Source organism: Hemicordylus capensis, chromosome 4 (assembly GCF_027244095.1).
Source record: "Hemicordylus capensis ecotype Gifberg chromosome 4, rHemCap1.1.pri, whole genome shotgun sequence".
In the NCBI taxonomy this organism is placed as follows: Eukaryota; Metazoa; Chordata; class Lepidosauria; order Squamata; family Cordylidae; genus Hemicordylus; species Hemicordylus capensis.
Window position 1 is genome coordinate 85,285,966 of NC_069660.1, and position 22,419 is coordinate 85,308,384.

Genomic DNA, 22,419 nt, shown 5'->3' on the forward strand with positions numbered 1-22,419 from the left:
CCCTCAAATAAAACCTTACTTTATTTTGAACTTCAACCTCTCTGTCAGTTCATTTCCCCAGAACCAGAACTTTGCACAAAAATTATTCTGATGTGTGACTGCTCCACTCTAGCTCGCTAATTCCCCCATACAAACCTGAACACATTTAGGGGTGTTTGCCGTTCACCCTGGAGGAGTTCCATTAACAATGTCATACCAAGGGGATGTTGTTTATTCAGAAATAGGAGAAAAGTCTAGAGTGAAACATATCTTCCTCCAGCTATTAGGGATTGTCCTTCCTGCTCCAAAGAAGAGGTGTGTAAACCACGAATTCCTGGGTGCTTTGAGTAGAGGGAGGTTTGGAGATTCCACAATCCACACAGCACTTGAAAAATGCCACCTGACCTCGCATTGCACATATTGTACATGATGCTTCTCATATTTCCTCTTTAAACATCACACTGTAAATGAGAAAGCAGACACATTCATAGGAAGGAGATGATAGAACTCACACTTTTCTGTCTACTTGTCTCTCTCAGGAAGTAAAGAAAGGAAAGTCAGGGTGAGGCAAAGGAGATTTGTTGGTTTCCAAAGCAGGAATACCCTAGGAGTTGGGAAATCATAACTTCCCTCAGGTGAGGGAACATTTGACTTATCTCTTGATTCCAAGGGAAGAGATCTGCCATTCTGGATTGTCTTCCTGTACTCCTTGAATAGCCTGGGAATTAAGTTAGACAAGGTTTTCTTCTTCACATTCCCACTATAAACAGTTGACTTTGAATACCACAATAACCTTGTAGTCTTTGATGGTTTACCAGATGGGAGCGCTTTACTGCAGGAGGAAGCAATGTAAATTAGGATGAAAGTATATGAAGTGCATAGCCACCTAATGGCGCAGTGGGGAAATGACTTGACTAGCAAGCCAGAGGTTGCCGGTTTGAATCCCTGCTGGTACCTATATCGGGCGATATAGGAAGATGCTGAAAGGCATCATCTCATACTGCATAGGAGGAGGCAATGGTAAACCCCTCCTGTATTCTACCAAAGACAGCCACCGGGCTCTGTGGTCGCCAGGAGTCGACACTGACTCGATGGCACACTTTACCTGTATATGAAGTGCATATAAGTGTGTACAGTATAAGCGTAATAAGCATAAATCTGAGCAAATCTGGGCTGTTCACATTGCTGCTTTTCATTGTGGTTGATTACAGTTTGATATGGTTCTTGTGTGTCCTGCATGTTTCAGATTAGCTCTTTAGGCGACAAGTAAGCAAACTTCTTGCCCAACCTGTAAAAGTACATAATTTCACTGAGGTGGTCTTTGGTTATCTTTAACATACAAAAAGTAAATCAATTCCTCGTGTGACTTAAAGTGTAGCACTCTTCCTCTTCTGCTTCAGGTCCGTGAAATGCTGCGCATGAGAGATTCCAATGGAGCCAGAATGCTGACACTAATAACTGAACAGTTTATGGCGGATCCACGACTCGCTCTCTGGAGACAGCAGGGAACAGGCATGACAGACAAGTGCCGGCAGCTCTGGGATGAGCTGGGTGAGTTTCTGTGTCTCTAGCAGAGCATGGAATTCCACTGGGGATGCCAAGCTGTCCAGTGGTTTGGGATGTTGGAGGCTGGAGGGATCCTTGTGGGACGCAGATGTGAAAGGCTGCAGGAACTCTTCTGACCTGTTCTGTGCGGATGGCTTTGGGGGGTAGTGCAGGACAGATCGAAACTTTACAGAGATACAAGTGGGCAGTCTACACTCTACAGGGGTGTGTGATTGACTGACTGGTTTTCTGACAGTCAATTCTAAAAGTCCACTTGTTTTCCTCAGATCTAACGTCTGAGTTTGGGGGGGAAATGTCCTCCCATTCTTTATCTATATAGGAACAGAGTAAAAAATATATATAACTAGCTTGCCTGCAGGCCACATCTCTGCCTTTTAGCAGCCAGGGTAAGTGCCTGCCACAATTAGTTAGTGTGGCAGATGCCCAGAGGCTGCCATGCAAACAGCCTCTTTGAACTTTGCTTGTGGCTTAAAGCTGGGGAAGAGGCTTATATTCCAAGACAATCTGCCATAGCCTTTCATTTGGTAGATGGTGTCTCTGTCTGGGCAGCTAGTAATTATCCTGCAAGCCAAGCATTCTGCTGTCTCCCTAGGACAAAGGAGGCAGCATTTGATGGAGATCTGTGTTCAGATTTGTGTGGCAGCCTAGGCTTGTTAAGTTCAGCAGAGTTTCTACTCTAAGAGGTGTTATGGGAAACCAGAAGAAAGGGAGAGTATAGAGGCAGAGGGGACAATAGAGGAAGGGTAACAAGAGCTGGAGCCATGGAGAAGGGAAATCTGTGTTTATTGAAGACTTCCTCTTCTCTCCATCAATTTCCACAATTTGTTTTTCTTAAGCACACATTGCCTCCATGTTTTCAAGCACCAATGAAAGTATGTCTATTTTTTGATTCTCTGCATTTTAGGATCTGTTCAAGATCCATCTAGACACAGTAGAAACAATACTTAATGGGCTGGAGCACAAGCCTATCAGTCTAAGGCATATAGGTACTGGGGAGATCCAGTTTCAGATCCCCATCCGGCCCTGAAGCCTACTGATGACCAAGGGCCAATCACTGAGGCGAGTCTCACAATCGCCCAAAAGCAAGCTAAGGGAGCCTAGCCCGCTTTTGGGTGATTGTGTGCTGCAACAGGAGCTGTGCAGCTCCCGGCAGCTAACCGCCCTAAATACCCCTCCCCTAAGACGAGGTTAACGGAGCGAGTGATCCATTAACCTCCTCTTTTTGCTTATGTGTTGCTGCAGCACGTGTGTTGTGTGTTGCTGCAAGCAGCCTCCCGAGCTCGGGGGCCACTCCAGAATGCCCTGCGTGCTCACATGGAACATCCTAGAACTTCCGGGGGCTGTGCAGCCCCTGATCCCCCAGCCCGTGCCGGCTCCGTGATGGAGCCGGCAGTCATGTGGGAGGCCGATCCAGCCACCCAGGGCTGCCGGCTTGATTGTCTGCGGGGAGAGCGGGCTAAGCCCGCTCTCCCTGCAAACCCCCTTCCGGCGAGTCTCACTGATTGTGAGACTCAACTCACTATCTATCAGCCTAATCTACCTTACAGAGTTGCTGTGAGGATAAAAGTGGGAGTAGGATGGGGGGATAACATATATTGTCCTCAGCCCCTCAGAAGGAAGATAGAATAAAGATTCAATAAATAAAAATAATCAATGAACAAATTGTTTTGTGCATTTCTAGATTAAAGTATGCATTACTTCCTTGAAGTTATTTTGCAGATTGTCATCCTTTCCCCCAGCTGTCATGTCTATTGTAACTGTGAGTGTTGTGTGAAATATGGTTGTAAAGGGGTTGTGGACATATTTTAAATAATGCTTATGACATGACTTGTGACAAACAGCACAAGCTGCTCTCCCTCATTCATGTCCAACCACAAACTTTATTTAGAGGCTGAGACCCACTCTACCACCACACTGGGGGAAACTCATTTAGCTTTTGCACATAAAAATAAAGACTTTAGACTAAAAAATACCAGCAGGGCTATTTTCTCCTCTTGCAATAGTTCTCCACAATTCCATAAACTTTTGCTGCATATTTCTTTTTTAACTTTTTGAAGGCTATGCATTCATCCTCTCCTCCCTTGGCTATTGCTCCTTAGCAAGGCTTCGCCAACCCTTTCTGTTATGTGGAACACCAGGTTTGGAAACCTGCCTTTTAATTATCAGCTCATTTATCTGGAAAAGTTTTAAATGCTTACTGGCTAACATCCTGACTAAATTTATTTGAGGAAATCCCATTGAAATTAAAAGGACAAGTTAGGCATGCTTAACTTGTCTCTTTAATTTCAAAGGGACTTCCTCAAATAACGTTAGTTAGGATGTCAGCCACACTGATTTTTGTAGCAGGAAGAAAGCTGGGCATCTGAAACTACACATGCTTTTTGTGCTGAATTATACAACCATGGAATCTCAACTGAGTTTGCAGTTTTAAGAGAGAGCTGCATTAGAGGAGTGCTTTTATTCCTTGTAAAATAAAAGATTCAGACAGCTCTTCAAAGATGAAAGCCCTCAAATTGTGCTTCACATAATATGAAACACAAGGAAAGCTAATATTATCTTTGCACAAGAATATTTGAAGCTTTAATTGCAGTGCACTAGTACTGAAGGTTAGATCCTAATTGTGAGAAATAGATTGAAAACAGTTGGATTACAGTTTTCCCTTAATCTCTCTGGAGACTGGTTTTGTATCTCCTTTGTTTACAGTTGGGGATTGCACCAGGTTGGGGAACAGAGGGTATTCAGATGTAACACAAAATGAACAAGTCTCAGCTTCGTACATTCCAGTTCCTTCCTGCTGTTCCTGGTTCTCGATAAACTGTAGTTTGCCATTCTATCTAAAATGCGTGAACTCTGGTTTGCATAAATCGCAGTAATCATGGTTTGCCTCATTATGACAAAATGGCAAACAGTTGTTTGCCAAAAACCAGGGAATTGGAGTATGCAAAGGGAAGAGGGAGGGGGAGGAAGGAATGCTCGAAGTCCAAGGTTCATTCATGTAATACAATCCCACAGTTTAGCATGATGTTTGAATATAGTGTGTTTGAACCTGCTGAATCAGTTGCAGGTCAATAGAATTGTAGTCCCTCTAATCATCTCCTTCAGACAGTAAAGTTCTAGATCCTCAAAGAACATCGGCACATTGCAGAAGATTCCAGAGTGTATTTCTCTATGCACTCTCAACTCACATGGGGGCACCTGTAGGGCCCATTAGGCCTAATTGTTGCTTCTTGAATAGACAAATGCTTTGTCTGCCATTAAATATCGTGTCCAACATCCTGCCTAAGATTGTTCATGTGCAAGTAAAAGAGGCATTTGTGCAGTGGCTGCAGTCCTGCTTCTGAAGTGCGAGTGCTCATGCATGGGGGAATTTTTGCCAGTCTCCTCTTCCACAGGAAGCACTCTGTATGTACCACCTGAAACCATGCCCCTGATGATGGCTGTATGACCCTCAGGGACATTGCTTTGAGTTACATAGAGCACCTTCAGGGGAAGGAGAAATTGACAAAAATTGCCACTTATTGTGTAAGCACCCGCGCTTCAGAAGTTGGACTGTAGCCACTGCATGTGTGCCTCTTTTGGTTCCATGTGCCCAGCCTTAGTCAAGATTAAAGCCAGTATTTTTGTGGAGCTTCTGATAAGCTTTTGTAGAATATGCCCATGAAAAACCAGTCTTGAAAGATTTTGGTGTGACCTTTCTTACTCCATTATCATTCTGGTAAGTTATCTTTGAGATTTTGAGGATAGAAACTAATTGAGTAGATTTATCCTTACAGTGAGAGAGGTTTTGAAAAGGGATAAGAACGCCATGCAAAGAGTTGTGATCTTTTTGGATATTAGTTCTTCATGACTTTGTATTCTATTTATTTATTTATCATATTTATATACTGCCTGACATACGCATCCCTGGCAGTGTACATAAGTTAAAATACAGTTGTCCCTCGCCAACCGCAGGTTTCCGAATCACAGATTTGAGTATCCATAACTGGGAAATTGTGGCAGGTCTTACCGACCACAACCTGGATAGCTGTGGTTTGGCGAGATTTTTTGGAAAAAGTCTGGGGGGCATTGGAGGGGTCAGGGGGTCATTTTCGGGGGTCATGGGGCTTTCCCCCTATTTTAACTGTTTTTTTCTGTCTTTTTGTGACCGTGATTTCCCTAATCCCCTGTTTCCCATTGGTTTTAATGCCTTGCAACCATGAATTCGCCAACCGCAACGTTTTCCAGGAATGGAACACTCGCAGTTGGCAAGGGACAACTGTACAACAAATATAAAACAGGATAAAATGTGCTGGTCTGAGACTGTAACAATAAAAGACTTGACTTGACTTGATTAAAACAATTTTATGAAAAAAACAGACCATTTAAAATTAATTAACCAAAAGCCTGAGAAAACAGGTGTATCTTAAGGGTCTTTTTTAAAACAGCCAGAGATGTTTTAAAAAATAAGAGCTGTTTTACAGATATTTTTTTTTAAAAGTGTAAGAGTAGTAACATTTAAACTGGCCAAAACTTAAACACTTGTGAATAACATTAATTAAATTAATTAAGTTACTAAAGGGACATGTACTTTAATAAAGATGTTGCTGTATTTTGAGAAAGGCAGATCTTCAATTCAAATGAAAACCAAAATATTTCTCAAAAATTGTCCAAATAGAGCTTATTCCCCTAAATAAAGTAATGTGCCCAGCAACATGCAGCAGCATCTGCGTGAGGATACTAAATTGAAGACTTAAATGGAGATAGGTCACGTCCCCTATGTTGCTGCGGATTTCAGAAGACGTTTGCAGTTGCAGACTGAGCAGCTGCAGCACACCTCAAGCACAGCAACCACAGTGCCTGGCAGCTTTTCATTCATACGCTCTGAAGTGACAGTCCAGTCCCAACAGTAGTTTTCATGGACCCTGGAGCTTGCACTACAAAATGTCTATCCGATCTAGTCATTTTGCAACGTGGAATATATTGGTTGTCATGCCTACAAAACATGTCCATCTGGTTCTGAATCAAAGAAAATGTAAGGCTTTGTGCTAGATAACTGGTAGTTTTGCATTGGTAGTTATGGTCAAAGATTTAGAATGTTATTTGGGATTAAACACATGTCAGATTGGTCAACAATTCATTATGAATCAGGGATTTCTTATGACCTGCACACTGTTCAAAATTGAATGTGAGAAACTGTAATCTGCTTCTGTGTCCCAAATATGAATGGCAATGTCCATAATTTTTAATCATCACATTTATTTAAATCTTTGGAATCTAATCCATTTGATATCAAGCACTCAACTCATCTTCCCATTTCTTATAGGTGTGGAATAATTGTTTTTGTTGTTGTTTTTACATTTATATCCCGCTCTTCCTCCAAGGAGCCCAGAATACGTTTTTCAGATCTTAACCTACAGTACACACATGCCCTTATCTCACTAAATGCTTGCACAGTTTTGGCTGTGTAAGTAAGTAAGTAAGTAAATAAATAAATAAATAAATGTTTGGTCATCTAGATGTTGATACAGATTCACACCCAGGACTCATGGATCCTGTGCTTCCAAATCTGAACCACACCAGTGCAGACCTATGCACCTTAATGCAAGAAATTAAAGAAGAATGTGTGAACTAAGTGGAAAATAGAAAAGCAATCAAGTTTATACAATCTCAGCCAGCAGAAAGGCAAAGGGCTAACTGGCTCGGTTCACACTACTTGCTAATAGTTATTATGGAATTTCTATCCAGACATATTTATGCATCTTTGTAAGATGTATGTAAGGTACAGGAGAAATGTATACCTCTTGAATATATTCTGAGACGTGCCAGCATAGGTTCCTACTCTGCCCACCGATGTTCACAGATATTTTCTGTACTGATCCTACAGGTCAACTGTGCTGCACAGGGGAAGCATTGCATTCTCTTAGGTATAAAATATTGCACGCTGAGTGCACAGAAGATACAATATATACACAGCAAGTGTACAACCTCAGTGTATGGACTATGCACATGACAAATAAGTAGCAAATACACATTAATTGTCCAAGAATGAATTGTGCAGAAAAGGCCCTGCCTTTATCAGTGCTTCAAGAATGATCAATAGGAGTGACACTAGTGGGCTCTGACCAGTCTCCTGTAGCATCTATAAATTGACACAAATTCTGTGTAGCTCATTATCCCTTTTCCCCAACAGTAACTAGTTCCAGATTTCAGAAGAACGTGCACAAGGAACAGGCAATTAGAGAGCAATCCATCCCCTGTCATTCACTTCCAGCAGTCTGAGGTTAGATCAGCTGTTTTGTATAAACCCAAAGGAGAGTTTAAAAACCTACCACCCAGGAGCCAGATCTGTGAATTACTTTATACTGAGTGTCATGGCACTCTCCCAGCCCTTTATCAAAAGAATTGGCTCTTTAAACTGGCAGCTTTGGGAAAGCAGCCCTGCTGCAGGCCATTGAGCTCCATGGGAGGACTTGCTGGCTAGGAGACTTCAAAAGCCAGATCTGTAGAGCTGGTTTATTTTTTTCCTGTACAAGGGAGGAAAAGAAACTCTTAGAAGTTCAAGGATATTTGTGGTTGGGCCCCAAAAGGAAATGCCAGGCTCTACCCCCAAACAGTTTCATTGCACCACAGTTCGGGATGCTCTGAAGGTGTAAAGAACCCCTGCCCAGACTCTGGCTATTTGTGGAAGGCATTGATTGCTTTTCCTATCCTGTAGTCCAAATCTGCCCGGTTTGTAACCTACCAAGCTGAATGCAGCCCACCAAACATGTATGGAAGCCCACCAGGTGCTTGACAATGGCCCTGTTTGCACAGCTCCAGATATGCAGCAAGAAGAGGAGTTTTATAGCGCCCCTAGTAGACTGCCATACACAGTTGGAGGGCTGTATTTGGCTTGGTGGTTATGCAAGCCACTGGCATCACTAACTGTGAGTGGGAATGTTAATTTCCAGACTTGGTAGGAAAAGTTGCCACCTGTGACAGCTATGAAACGAGAGCAGCCTATTCTGTTGGTGTGAAAGTATGCAAGCTTTCAAATGACTTAGAACTCCTGCAGACTGTAAAACATAGGAAGCTGCCTTATACCATCTCAGACCATTGGTCCATCTAGGTCAATATCATCTATCTATAGCTGCTCTCCAAGGTTTCAGGCAGGAGCCTTTTCCAGCCCTACCTGGAGATGCCAGAGATTTGACCTAGGACTTTCTGCACACAAAGCAGATGCTCTACCACTGAGCAATGGCCTCATCCTTGTAATTGGCCCAATCAGATATATATCACTTTGCCCTCACCCCCCAACTTTATGTTGTCCATTAGCACACAACAACTTTCTTTGCCAAGCCACTACAACAGAGTTTTTATAGAATGCTGAGTTCTCTATCTTGGCCAGGATGATGACATACTTACCCTCCAACATTTCACCTATGAAAATAGGAACATGCCTGTAAATATGTGTGCAGTGTGACAAAGCAACCTGGGAGGCATGGGGTGTACAATGTACAGGGGGATTTTAGAATCCCACAAATGGAAGGCAGGTAATAAATTGCATGCAGATATGAACCACACTTTATTTATTTATTTTTACATTATTCCAAGTCTCCAAGGCAGATGAGATTCTATACTATGGGACAAATTTTGTTGGACATTGCGAGGCATTTTGTTGTAATACGATGTCAGCTCAAATAGTTACTACTTACTCTTCTGCAGCCATTTACCAAATACAGGCACCCAGCTATTGAGATATTTCTGCTTTCGCCTTTCATTAAGCATATAGGCTGGATAGTATTGCATCACTTTCCTCTCTAGTGCTGCTTTCTGGAGTATGTTGGGCTGTTTTAGTCTGAACTATAGTGAACTTGACTTTAGCTGGCCAGTTAATACCACGTGGTTGGGGAGGGAAGGAAAAGCTGCCTATTTGGGATTTACACAGTTCCCTGGTATGTTAATGAAGGGGTAGAGGTGGGGATTTTTAAAGGGCCAAAACAGATGTGAAACATGCCCAACTGTATCTGCCAAAGCTGCTGTTAGCTCCACTGGGTAGAAAATGCTAGGGATGTGCACGAATCAATTTGACGGGGTGGGGAGCAGTACCTTTAAGCATAAGTAAAGCAGGTCCTTACCTGCTCCTCCGTCGCCCTGCTGCTTTTCCAGGTGCAGCGCTGCTCAGACGTCTGCACATGGCCGGGGGCTTCCAGCTTTACCCAGCAGCCTGCGTGTGGCTGCGGGACACACATGGCCACCGTGCATGCAAGGCAACCATGTGCTGCTGAGCGGCACAACACTGTGCCACGCCTGGAAAAGCAGCAGGGTGGTAGAGGAGCAGGTTAGGACCTGCTTTATTCGTGCTTAAAGGTACTGCTCCATGCCCCACCAAAACATTAATGCACATCTCTAGAAAATGCAGGAAAACTGCTTCAGGAGGCAGTTGTGATTAAGATAACAGAACTGGAGTGAAGAAGAGAAAAACACCCTCTCCCACAGTAGCGTTGCTCCATTGTCCTGTGGCTGCTTTAAAGTAAAACGAAAACTAAATTGTTGGGAGATCCAGTCATGGATCTCCATCTTGCATCACATCTGTTTTGGTCATACATATCAAAGCAATATGTCCCACTGTATCCATAAGACACAAGAAGATCAGCATTGTGGAGGCTGGGTGCTTTCATTCTTGGCATATTCTTGAAATTGTGTTGACCTGGAAAATTAGGACATTATATGGAATCACAGACATCTAGCAATTGCTCTGTTAAAAATATGTCAAGGAAGGAAATTTAATATTTGAGGAGCATTGATGTAAGCCTTGTGTTGGGGCCTTGGAAGAATCTTATTGTAAGGTCTGAAATAAGGGTGATATTTTGGAAGCGACTTGTAAAACAAAGGCTAGATTTTGCAGGGGAAAGTAGCGAAAACAAATCTTAACTGTTTAAAAAAGATCATTATGATTATTATTATTATTTATTTGATTTCTATACCACCCTTCCAAAAATGGCTCAGGGCGGTTTACACAGAGAAATAATAAATAAATAAGATGGATCCCTGTCCCCAAAGGGCTCACAATCTGAAAAGAAACATAAGACAGACACCAGCAACAGTCACTGGAGGTACTGTGCTGGGGGTGGATAGGGCCAGTTACTCTCCCCCTGCTAAATAAAGAGAATCACCACGTTAAAAGGTGCCTCTTTGCCAAGTTAGCAGGGGCTATCTTGATTATCAGGAAGAGACACGTTAGACATTCACAATAGCACTGTTTAAATGTAGGAAGGGATTAGGACAGGCTGCACAGCCTACAATTCCCATAATCCCTGACTATTGGTTTATGGCAGATGTTGGCCTACAACTCCCATAAACCCTCACAATGAACTATTGGCCATTGTGGCTGGGGATTATGGGAGTTGTAGACAAAAAAAAACAGCTGGAGGGCCAAAGTTGAGCAGCCTTGGAACATCTCTCTGACCATGGTGTTGCATTTGCTCAGAGAAGTGCAAACCAGAACACAATGAAACAATAATATTAAATAAATGGTCTCATTTACTACTTTTCCCCTACAGGTACCCATTCTGTTCCCTGTTTTGTTTCAGAACTGTGGCAGGATCACAGTAAAAAGTGTTATGCCAGCAGGATACTGTGAAAAACTTCAAATTTCTCTGGAGTAGTTTTGGGAAATTAAAATAAAAAAGCTCCTGCATACAAATGGGTTGCAGAACAATGGCAGATGAAATGCAACTCCAATATTGCTTTTATAAGTGGAGCATACGTGAACAGGGTAGAAATCAGGTTATCATTTGGATCTTCTGACTCTTGGGTTTGGTTGCATGTTTTTAAGGAGGCTTTGATGTGCAATTCAAAGAGTAGATTTGTCCTGGCAGACAGAAATAATCTCAAATGCGTATACAGCCATTGGTTTTCCCTTTACATCTTTCAATAATACAATTTACCTTCATTATGGATGATGTTTTATCCAGTTATTTATTTTCTTTTATAAATTCTCCTTCCAGGGTTCAGTACATTCCCCTGAAACAAGGTGACTATTTTGGAAACTTTCCCAGACAGTGAGACAATGTGGGAAGCTTATTTGGCCATGCTCACTAGCACTGAATAATGCCCGCTGCATTTGTTTTCACCTGGTTTGCTCCTACAGGGGCCCTGTGGGTGTGTGTCGTGTTAAATCCGCACTGCACACTAGAAGAGAAGGCTTGCTGGCTGCGGCAGCTCCGGAAGTGGGGTGATATGGATGTTTGCCCATTGGAAGATGGAAATTACGGCAATGAACTTCCCAACATCACTAGTGCCCTTACTCAGAGCTCCAGTCACAGGCAAAGTAAGTCGGGGTGGAAGTATTTGTTCCTCTGCTAAGTAAATCTCCCTATTTAACATTCAGTAGCAAGTAGGTAAACAAGTCCTAAAGGATTCCAGCTTTGCAGGAACATAATGCTAGTTCAGATGAGATATTACACACACACACACACACACACACACACACACACACACAGAGAGTTGCCTCTGCATACAGATTGGCAGTTTTGCTCTATTTGGAAGATGTTCACAATGTGGAAATATACAGCTCTGTCAAAAGTAGCGTCTTACCTTGCTTTGTGTAATGCACGAAATGTGTTCAGATTAAAATGGTACTTTGAGGGCAAAGTGCTGGTATACAAGGGCCAGTTATGCTTTTTTGCTCCATTATCCCCTGTGCTATGCTGTATCAGACCAATGGTCTGACAGTATGGCAGCTCCTTCTATACCTTCTATCACGAAGATAGAACGTCTGTTGCAGTTGTGCAGCCTGCTTTATCGATGTTTACTGTGACTTTGTACAGTAGGAGTTGAACATAATGGCGCTTTCTTCCAGGGACCAGGAAGCACAGCTGCAGTCCTGTGCAGACTTGCTTGGGAGTGAGTCCAATTGAGCTCAGCTGGCCATGCTTCTGAGTAAACACGACTAGACTTGAGCTGCCTGCATGTCCCATTACACTCAGGGGGACTTATTTCTGAGTAAACTGGCCTGGTCTGCTCCTGTGTCTTGATATTTGGTTTGATGTTAAACACAATTCATCTTTAGTAACTCCCAGAGGCCAAAATTCTGCCTCATTTGCATTTGCTTGCTATCTGCTGCAGTGCAACCCTCTGCTCAGTGGTAAATGTAATGTAAGAGTTTCCACGTTTAGATGAAGAGAAAAATAAAGCAGCTCCTCCTTTCAGATTCCCCCCCTTTAATTAGCATGTCTTAGGTCACCTGTGTATCAATCAGGTCTTTATTATGGTCAATGACCAGCAACAGAACAGAACAAGATACAGTTTACACAAGGTATTTGTACATTTCTGACCAATATTGTCTAAGCAGAAGCTTCTTTCTTTTTAGTAATCAGGTTGTCTTGTGCTGTGTATATATCAAATTTAAGTTTCCTGTATGGTTTGGAGGTATGCCTTTGACACCCTGTGAGTCAGTGGATGAGCTCAAGCATTCTTCATATTTCATAGATTCATAGGTCAATATCCAGACTAATTAGTCATGACTAAGCAGCACTTAAATCAATGAAGCAAGTTAGGCATGTATAACGCAAGTCACATTAATTTCAATGGCACTTAGTCTAGATACTGCCCATAGAGTTGGAGAGGGTCTTGGAGGCCATCAAGTCCACCCTGCTGCTTAGTGCCAGAAATCCAGAGCTAGAGCATCCCCAGGAGATGATTGTCCAGCTTCTGCTGGAAGACTTCCAGTGTGGGAGAGGGTACCTCCCTCTCCGACACTGTTGTTTCCATTGTAATTGTTTCAATTGTAATTGTTTCCATTGTCAAATTGCTCTGACCATTAGAAGTTTCTCCTAATGTTTAACCCAAATCCACCCTCTTCTAACATAAACCCCAGCAAAGAACAAGTCTTTCCCCTTTTCTGTGTGACAGCCCAAATGGTGCGATGATGATATTTGAAGAGTCCTATATTGTGCCCTCTTAGTCTTCTCTTCTCCAGGCAAAATATACCCAGTTCTGTCAGCCTTTCCTCACAGTTGTTTTCTAGACCCTCAGCTATATTCGTTACCCTCCTAAGCCCATTCAGTTTGTCTATAGTCTTCTTAAAGTGTGGCATGCAGTAGTAGTACTCCAGATGAGGTCTAATGAGGAATAAAGTGGAACTATGATGATTCATTGCTTGGAAACTATGGTTCTGTAAGTACAGCCTAAAATCATATTGGCCTTTTTTGCAGCTGCAGCACACTGCTGACTCAGTGTTCAGCTTGTAGTTGACCACAATTCCAAGATCCTTTTCACATGTGCTACTACTGCCAAGCCAAGTATCTCCCATTGTGTGCCTATGCATTTATAGGTAGATATTGTGTATTTCTTGCACAAAGTAACATTGGAAACACTCTTAACCAATAGGGGCTTTGAAATTCAACATAGCCAAAGCTGTGCTGCAGAGTGCAGGATATGTTGTCTTATGTGGAATTAAGGGACCTTTGGCTGCCACTAAACCAGCAAATCCAAAGCTCCTGACTTGGTCCCCAGTCCATGCCTGCTTATTGTAGACCTTTTCTCCCACACTCTTCCATGAGCTGGAAATTCTTTGTTCTCAGTCTCTCATAGAACAACTAAACATTAAACTCAATTTTCGTAAAAACCCAGATTGGACAACTTTTCAAACTGAATGAATGTAGATTTGTCCAAATTTCAGTGATAGAGTTTAGGATTTTCATGTTCAGAATTCCCAAGCCACTGCCTACCAGGAGTCATGATGCAGTGGAAGGGTGACACTTTAATATGCATGCTAACAGGTTTCTTGTGATGACCCTATGTTAGGTATAGCTCAGAAACATTCTGGTGGGAAGTTCTGTGTATACGATTGGTGTGGTGATAGCTGGGCTGCAATGCCTTGAGAGCGCTAGAAAAAATTGCAATGTGCTCTTGAGTTAAGCCCTATTTACATATTATGTTCAACACACGTACAGTATGTACACAGTGTATGCATATATGGATATGTTTGCAGGTACAGTTATTCACATATTGTGTTCAATACACATAGAGTACTACACTTTCTGTCCTGTGCACTTGAGGGGACCTTTACCCAGGTTCACTTTTTAAATGAACGTATGTACAATCATTCATACAAACACATGTACATGTGTACAGGCACCTATATGCACGTACAATGTAATGTATGGATAGCGCTTTAGCACTTTTAAGGTAGCATTGTTGTGCTTCCTTCTGGGCTGTTGACTGCTTCCACTTGTCCTTCTCAACTCCTCAGCCGTGTGGAGATTCTCTGTCCTAGGCTCAGTTCAAGTATGCGTTAGCACCTTAATGGTCAGATCCGTTGTAACAAATATTGAGAATTGCCCAGGCCAGCATGAAGGATAATGGGAAGCCTTGGAGCACAGGTAGACCCTTGATATGTCCTGTTTTTTACAGACTCCTTAGCAAGGCCGAGACGCACAGTGTTCACTCGTGCCATTGAAGGCTGTGACCTGCACTGGCAAGATAGCCACCTACAGCGGATAATCAGCAGCGACTTCTACATCTCTCCCTCTTACCAAAGGGATGGTGAGGGCCTTCTCTTCAACTCACAAGGACAGCCATTGTGGCTGGGTAAGTTGTTCCTCTTCTTGGTTGCTGCCATTGCAGCCCTGCTCAATCCGCACTAGTTTGAGAAATGCCCATAGTCTGGAGAAGGAATATTGAGGTGTTGCGCAAGCAATCCAAATTGTTACTTGGGTTGACAATAATTTGAAGGGTGCCGCTAAAGCAGTTTGAAATCTGATGGGTGCACCCAAGGATTCTTTGCAGCAGATATGGCTGCGTACAGTGCACGTATGTCACCCAGCATCCTCAGCATGGCTGTATGGAATCCTGGGCTGTGCCACTGGGATCATGCAATGCAACTACTGTATTTGGGACTTCAAAACGTCTTGTGCTGGCCCTGCATCTTGCTCCTTAGCCCTTGCTACTGTTCATCAATTCCTCCCCAGTTAGTTAAATTCCAGATTTCTCAAAGGAATCAAGACCAAACATTCTGATTCTGAAATACAGCTATCTTGTCTTCCTGTTTTCTTTCCTAGAGCTCCTCCTGGAGGAGTCAATGCCATGGTTTGATTTTGATTTGCCAGCAATGTTTGAATGATGTCTAGAGAGAGAGACAGAATCTTTCTTTGTATTATGAACAAACACTGGAGCTGTTTTTTGACATTTTTGTGCACCAAGCCTTCTCCTCAGGAGCTCATCTGTGGCCTTTGATAGCTCTTGGCAAACAGTCGGGGATTTGAAGGAGGAGAAGGAAGAGGAACATAGCTGCATTTAAAGACCTTGGGATGCCTTGTGGAAAAAATTTCCTTTAGAGACAGTCCTGTTCCTGTGACCTTCTGTCTCCTTCATTTCCTATGCCAGAAATATTTACAGAGGAGCCAGCTCTTTGTTGCTTCCCATCCAGTGTGTGTCATCTGTTCCTGCTTATTATGACTTCTCCCTCAGAGTCATAATCCTCTCCACAGTAACTGACTTCAGGTGGAGAACAACCAGCAGGAACACTCGTGTTGCACACAGAGCAAGCTGTTTTCTGGTAATAAAACCCTCATGAATGGTGCACAACACATGCGCTGTGCAAAATATTTCCAATGAGGCTTTCTGAAAGCTGAGCTCAAATGCATAAAAGTTACAGGGCAGGACACAGGGCTGAAGAAGTGGTGGGATGGGAGGCAGTAAGTATCACCCTACATCTGAAGGCCCAGCTCAAGCTAGATCAGGGAGCATCTTATCCCATCTCCAACAGCAGACAAGCAAAGCAAGCACAAGCATCTCCTTTCACATGGAAATCTAGCAGATCACGGAGAAGGCTAGATTAAACCCCTTCTCCTTTCCATGCAGCTCCCCATGTGCCAGGAGGTCTTTCATACAGGGGGATTATTCAGGCATGCAGCTCCCCATCTGCAGTCTGAAGTGGTATAATTCAGGAAGGAACTTCTCCATATCAATCAGCCATCAAGGAGCAGCTTTGAAATTCTGGAGGACTATAAAAAGATGAGTTTAACTTGCTGGGTTAAATGGGGCTTGGTTTTATTGGAGCCACAAGGGCAGGAAGTGAGAGGTGGCCCTCTTGATGTTTCTACCAGGAGAATTTGCAGGCTGGCTGACTAAGATCTAAGAGCGGAACTGCATGATCAAAATAAGATGGTAGAGCCTTTTCTGGACCATTGCCACTTAAATTGAAATTGGGAGAGGGCTGTATAAATATAGAACAAAAGCAATGCAACTGGTTTGGGCAATTAGACTGTTGGGATAGTTCTGCTACATGTGTACTCTAGCTCTAAGAAGGAAACCGGCTACGAGGCAGAAATAAAGAGTGCCACACTTTTTAAAAAAACAACCAAACCACTGTCATTTTATAAGGATAAATCGCTGCTGCTTGGGATGTATTTTAAGACAAATGTTGATATCTTTGTAGCATGTTGATGAAATGCAGCCTCAGGCCTGGTTGTGATAGCAATTCCATGGAAGAGAGCTACAGAGTAAGATGCTCAGTGATGCAGCAGAATATTGGATACAGTGTTTTGCTGCTGGAATAAACATGATTTTTTGTTAGTTTATGATGTTTTAAAGTTTTAAATTTTTATTTATGGTTTTATTTTTGTTCTTGTCTGATTGGATTGTAAACTGCCCTGAGATTTTCTATAGAGCAATATACAAATGCAACAGACAGACAGATAAATAAATAAATAAGATAGGAGTTGAATCCCAGGCTCCTGACACTAGTTGAGTTGATTCCCTTGTACAGGCAATGGCCAGTTTCCTAACTAGCCCTATGCACATGCAGCCAAAAAAGTCATGCATGCAGTAATAGCATCCCTGCTTCTGGAGTGCGAGGGCTTGCTCATGCAGAGGCAATTTTCACCTATCTCCCTTTCCCCTGGAAGTAACCTGTGCTGTGTGAAATTATGTCCCTGAAGAGTGTGCAGCCCTCAGGGGCATGATTTTGTGTTTCACAAAGTGCTTTCGGGGGAAGGGGAATTTGGCAAAAATTGCGCCTGCCCACCCCCACCCCGATTCATGAGCCATCATACTTCAGAAGTGGGCATACTATTTTGTGTGTGCCTCTTTTGACTACACGTGTACAGATTTAGTAAGGATGTCAGACGGTGGTATTCATTTGCCTGTATATGAGACTTAATCGCATACTGTTTTTGCATTATACCACAGAACATGTCCCTACAGCTTGTGCGCGTGTTGATGCCCTCCGCTCCCATGGATACCCCAAGGAAGCTCTCCGTTTGACTGTGGCTATAATTAACACCCTGAGATTGCAACAGCAGAGGCAGCTAGAGATATACAAGCATCAGAAGAAAGGTACAGAGCAGCCTCTTATTGTAGATTTGGCAGCCACCAAATTGGTTGACCTGCTTGTGTGTGACTTATACTGGTTGGCCTCCTTGGTTTGGGGCTGTTTAAGGTATAGCAGCACCCAGTAGCAGCTTCCTGGAGCTTTTCCAAACAATCAGTACTTTTGTAAATATCTGGTTATGCATGTAATGGATGTGTGTAAATCACCTTACTGTAATTGGCACCATTTTTCTTTTTGTAAATATGACAAGCTGTGGGCATTGTGGCAGAAAGGCGGGATATAATATAAAAATAAATAAATATGAGTTGTAGGATTTTTCTTGTTCTGTTCTCCCTACTCCAGAACTGCTGCAGAGAGGAGCAACTACCATTACAAATCTGGAAAGCTGGGTGGGACATCCCCTCAACCCCATTGGCTGCTTATTTCTCACTTTGACAGAATCATGTCGAGTAGAGGATGAAAACTGCCTTGAAATTTCAGGTATTGAGAGTAAACACCTCTGATTGCCAAATCTTGAACCCCAAACAGAGTTTCTGTTCTCTGCCTTGTGCATCCATTTGAAGCCATCCGAAGGTTTCTCCAAGCAAGCACTGTGGAGTCTGCACAGCAAGCATATGCATTCTGCATTATGGGCTTCCTGTAGTGAGCACATGGTGTCCCAGAAAATTGTATTCTGCATGGCTGGTTTCCTGTGGTGACACAGGGCATCCCAAGAGGAGACACGTTTACCACTTGGACAATCCCTGCCAGTTATTGCTACCAGAGCCTGGTCTGGCTGGCACAAACACAAGTGCCAGCCTGCAGTCTTGCAGTCAGTGATGTCCTTTGGTGTTAGGTAGCTCCTGTCTCACATTCCTGGCAAGTGGTTCAACGAGCCTAGATGCTTCTGTGGTGCTCTTTGTGGTTTCCCGGCGTTACAGTTCCTCATGCAGAAGCAGCTAGGATGAGGTTGCTGAATCTATTTGTACCGCTCAAGCTGAGGCAGCATCTGGGCCATCCCTAGGGGGACGCAGGGTTGGGGGCGAATCAGCATGTGCAGGGCCTCCTTAACATTTCATATCATTACAGAATCATACTGATTGATGACATACAGTGTATAAATAGCGTGAGTGAGGTTTTTGGACATGTTCAACCAGCTTGGACATATAATGCCGTTCTAAAGAAATAAAAATAAAAAGCACAACACATGCTTCACAGTTCTCAGACCTTCTGGGCTGCAAATCAACTTGAGCATAGTGCATTCATAAACAAACAAACAAACAAATAAATTGTATATTGTTTGCTCCAGAAGTTTTTGTGATTTTCTGCCATGAAACAAACCACTTATAGGACTTCTTGGATGGTTTTTAAAAATATTTAAACCAACAATTTGCCCAATCCACTTAAATTTAAATATACATATTCCTCCCACCCTGCCCTACATCTCTACTCAATACCAAAGCCTTATGCCAAGTCATTCCAGGACAGGTGATCTATAGACGGGGGAATAGCAAGAGTTAATTCTATAGTTGGTGATTCACGAGGAGGTGTGAACAGGAAGTCCATGTTTGTTTAATGTGTTGTGAATGATTATTGTTAAAATTAATAAAAATATAATTTAAAAAAAAGATCTATAGGCTGGGGCAGAAAGGGGGGTGTTTTACCTTTTTTTATGAAGACAAAGGGCAGATTCTTCCATATGGGGGTGGAATGATGGTCTAAGTGGGGGCTTCAGTTCCAGACATTTTTGTAATTTTCTGCCATGAAGCAAGCCACTTATAGGACTTTTTGGATGGATTTTAAAAAAAAAATAAAGAAAAGAATTTAAAAAACAATAATTTGTCCAACCCACTTCAATTTAAATATACATATTCCTCCCACCCTGCCCTACATCTCTGCTCAATACCAAAGCCCTATGGCAACCCAATCCCTAAATATTCAGGCGGTAGGGAGATAACCTCAAAAAGGAAACCACATCATACCTCCATTACTAAGGCTGGGCTGGGCTGGGCTGGGCAGAGGGTCTGCAGAGAGCTCTGATGCTGGACACTCTGTGCCTGCCTGCCTGCCTGCCTGCCTGCCTGCTTGCTTCTTTCCTGAGCTTCAGGCTGGCCTGCACTGAGGCCTCTGGAAGCCCTGCCCACCCGCTCAACAGCTGAGAGGCGGGAGAGAGAGAGCTCTAGCTGCTTGTCTTGGAGCCTTTCAAGCTGCACACAGACACAAAAGATCGGCTCCGGCTGGGCTGTGGGGAAAGATAAGTGGCTGGGACTGGGGAAGAGAGGAAGGCAGGCTGCACTGCAGTGTGCCCAGAGCAGGGCTTGGGGCAGTTGCCCCGGACGCCCCACCCTAAGGGCAGCCCTGGGCAGCATATTTGGGCACAGGAGCTGCTCCAACAGATAGCCATACAGGTGAAACTCGAAAAATTAGAATATCCTGCAAAAATTCATTAATTTCAGTAATGCAGATTAAAAGGTGAAACTGATATATGAGATAGACGCATTACATGCAAAGCGAGATAAGTCAAGCCTTAATTTGTTATAATTGTGATGATCATGGCGTACAGCTCATGAGAACCCCAAATCCACAATCCCAGAAAATTAGAATATTGTGAAAAGGTTCAACAGTCTAGGCTCCAGGTGTCCCACTCCAATCAGCTAATCAATCCATAACACCTGCAAAGGGTTCCTGAGCCTTTAAATGGTCTCTCAGTCTGGTTCATTAGGAATCACAATCATGGGAAAGACTGCTGACTTGACAGTTGTGCAGAAAACCATCATTGACACCCTCCATAAGGAGGGAAAGCCTCAAAAGGTAATTGCAAAAGAAGTTGGATGTTCCCAAAGTGCTGTATCAAAGCACATTAATAGAAAGTTATGTGGAAGGGAAAAGTGTGGAAGAAAAAGGTGCACAATCAGCAGGGATGACCGCAGCCTGGAGAGGATTGTCAGGAAAAGGCCATTCAAAAGTGTTGGGGACTTTCACAAGGAGTGGACTGAGGCTGGAGTTAGTGCATCAAGAGCCACCACACACAGACGGATCCTGGACATGGGCTTCAAATGTCGTATTCCTCTTGTCAAGCCACTCCTGAACAACAAACAACGTCAGAAGCATCTTACCTGGGCTCAAGAAGAAAAAAAAGGTCTGTTGCTCAGTGGTTCAAAGTCCTCTTTTCTGATGAGAGCAACTTTTGCATCTCATTTGGAAACCAAGGACCCAGAGTCTGGAGGAAGAATGGAGAGGCACACAATGCAAGATGCTTGAAGTCCAGTGTGAAGTTTCCACAGTCTGTGTTGATTTGGGGAGCCATGTCATCTGCTGGTGTTGGTCCACTGTGCTTCATTAAGTCCAGGGTCAACGCAGCCGTCTATCAGGAGATTTTGGAGCACTTCATGCTTCCTTCCGCAGACGAGCTGTATGGGGATGCTGACTTCATTTTCCAGCAGGACTTGGCACCTGCCCACACTGCCAAAATTACCAAAACCTGGTTCAATGACCATGGGATTACTGTGCTTGATTGGCCAGCAAACTCGCCTGACCTGAACCCCATAGAGAATCTATGAGGCATTGCCAAGAGAAGGCTGAGAGACATGAGACCAAACAATGCAGAAGAGCTGAAGGCCGCTATTGAAGCATCCTGGTCTTCCATAACACCTCATCAGTGCCACAGGCTGATAGCATCCATGCCACGCCGCATTGAGGCAGTAATTGCTGCAAAAGGGGCCCAAACCAAGTACTGAATACATATGCATGCTTATACTTTTCAGAGGTCCAATATTGTTCTATTTACAATCCTTGTCTTCTTGGTTTCATGTAATATTCTAATTTTCTGGGATTGTGGATTTGGGGTTCTCATGAGCTGTACGCCATGATCATCACAATTATAACAAATTAAGGCTTGACTTATCTCGCTTTGCATGTAATGCATCTATCTCATATATCAGTTTCACCTTTTAATTTGCATTACTGAAATTAATGAACTTTTGCACGATATTCTAATTTTTCGAGTTTCACCTGTATATGATCTCCTAAACAGGCTGTCTGGACCCATGACAGTGCCAATCAGACTGTGACTCTTGGAAGGAGGGAAGGAGGCCCTAGGTGGGGGCTGCTCTCCCTATCCCATTAATAACTCTCTTCTTCATCAGATGCTGGTGACTCCAAGCCTCCAGTGTATCAGCACGTGCCTGTGGCCAACAGTTGCCCTGAAGGTGGGGAATCCTACCTATCCCTGGCTCTGGAAGTGGCATTGATGGGGATGGGGCAGCAGCGGGTGATGCCAGAAGGCCTTTATGCTCAAGACAAAGTCTGGCGCAACGAGGAGCAGATAATTGCCCGTCTGCAGGAGTTGGAGCTGGATGCTGTGCTGGTGCAGACTTTAGGCAAGCAGTGCATCTTGCTCCTGGAAGGTAAGGAGACTGAGGTGTTTTCATCAGCTGCTGCTCAGGAGGAGGAAGCTCAACCCTCTGCAGGGGTGAGGGACCTATTAGAATGGTCCATACAAAAAGGTTATTGGATCCAATGGGATTCCAAGAAGCCTTGGAAGGATTTAATGTTGGCCCTGCTGGCAATCCGGTTGATGCCCTGGTGGAGAATTGGAA

General features: G+C 43.4%; 1 protein-coding gene across 6 annotated transcripts in view; it reads left to right on the forward strand.

The window, feature by feature from the left end:
* The window catches only part of ZSWIM5 (zinc finger SWIM-type containing 5), a 212,413-nt gene that overhangs the window by 177,070 nt on the left and 12,924 nt on the right, over positions 1–22,419 (forward strand). For all 6 annotated transcript variants that reach the window (XM_053245476.1, XM_053245472.1, XM_053245473.1 and 3 more), the window contains 6 exons: positions 1,380–1,530; positions 11,657–11,836; positions 14,923–15,099; positions 17,701–17,847; positions 18,185–18,322; positions 21,967–22,227. In XM_053245476.1, coding sequence (XP_053101451.1) covers positions 1,380–1,530; positions 11,657–11,836; positions 14,923–15,099; positions 17,701–17,847; positions 18,185–18,322; positions 21,967–22,227 — 1,054 coding nt within the window. The remainder of the gene's footprint in view (positions 1–1,379; positions 1,531–11,656; positions 11,837–14,922; positions 15,100–17,700; positions 17,848–18,184; positions 18,323–21,966; positions 22,228–22,419) is intronic.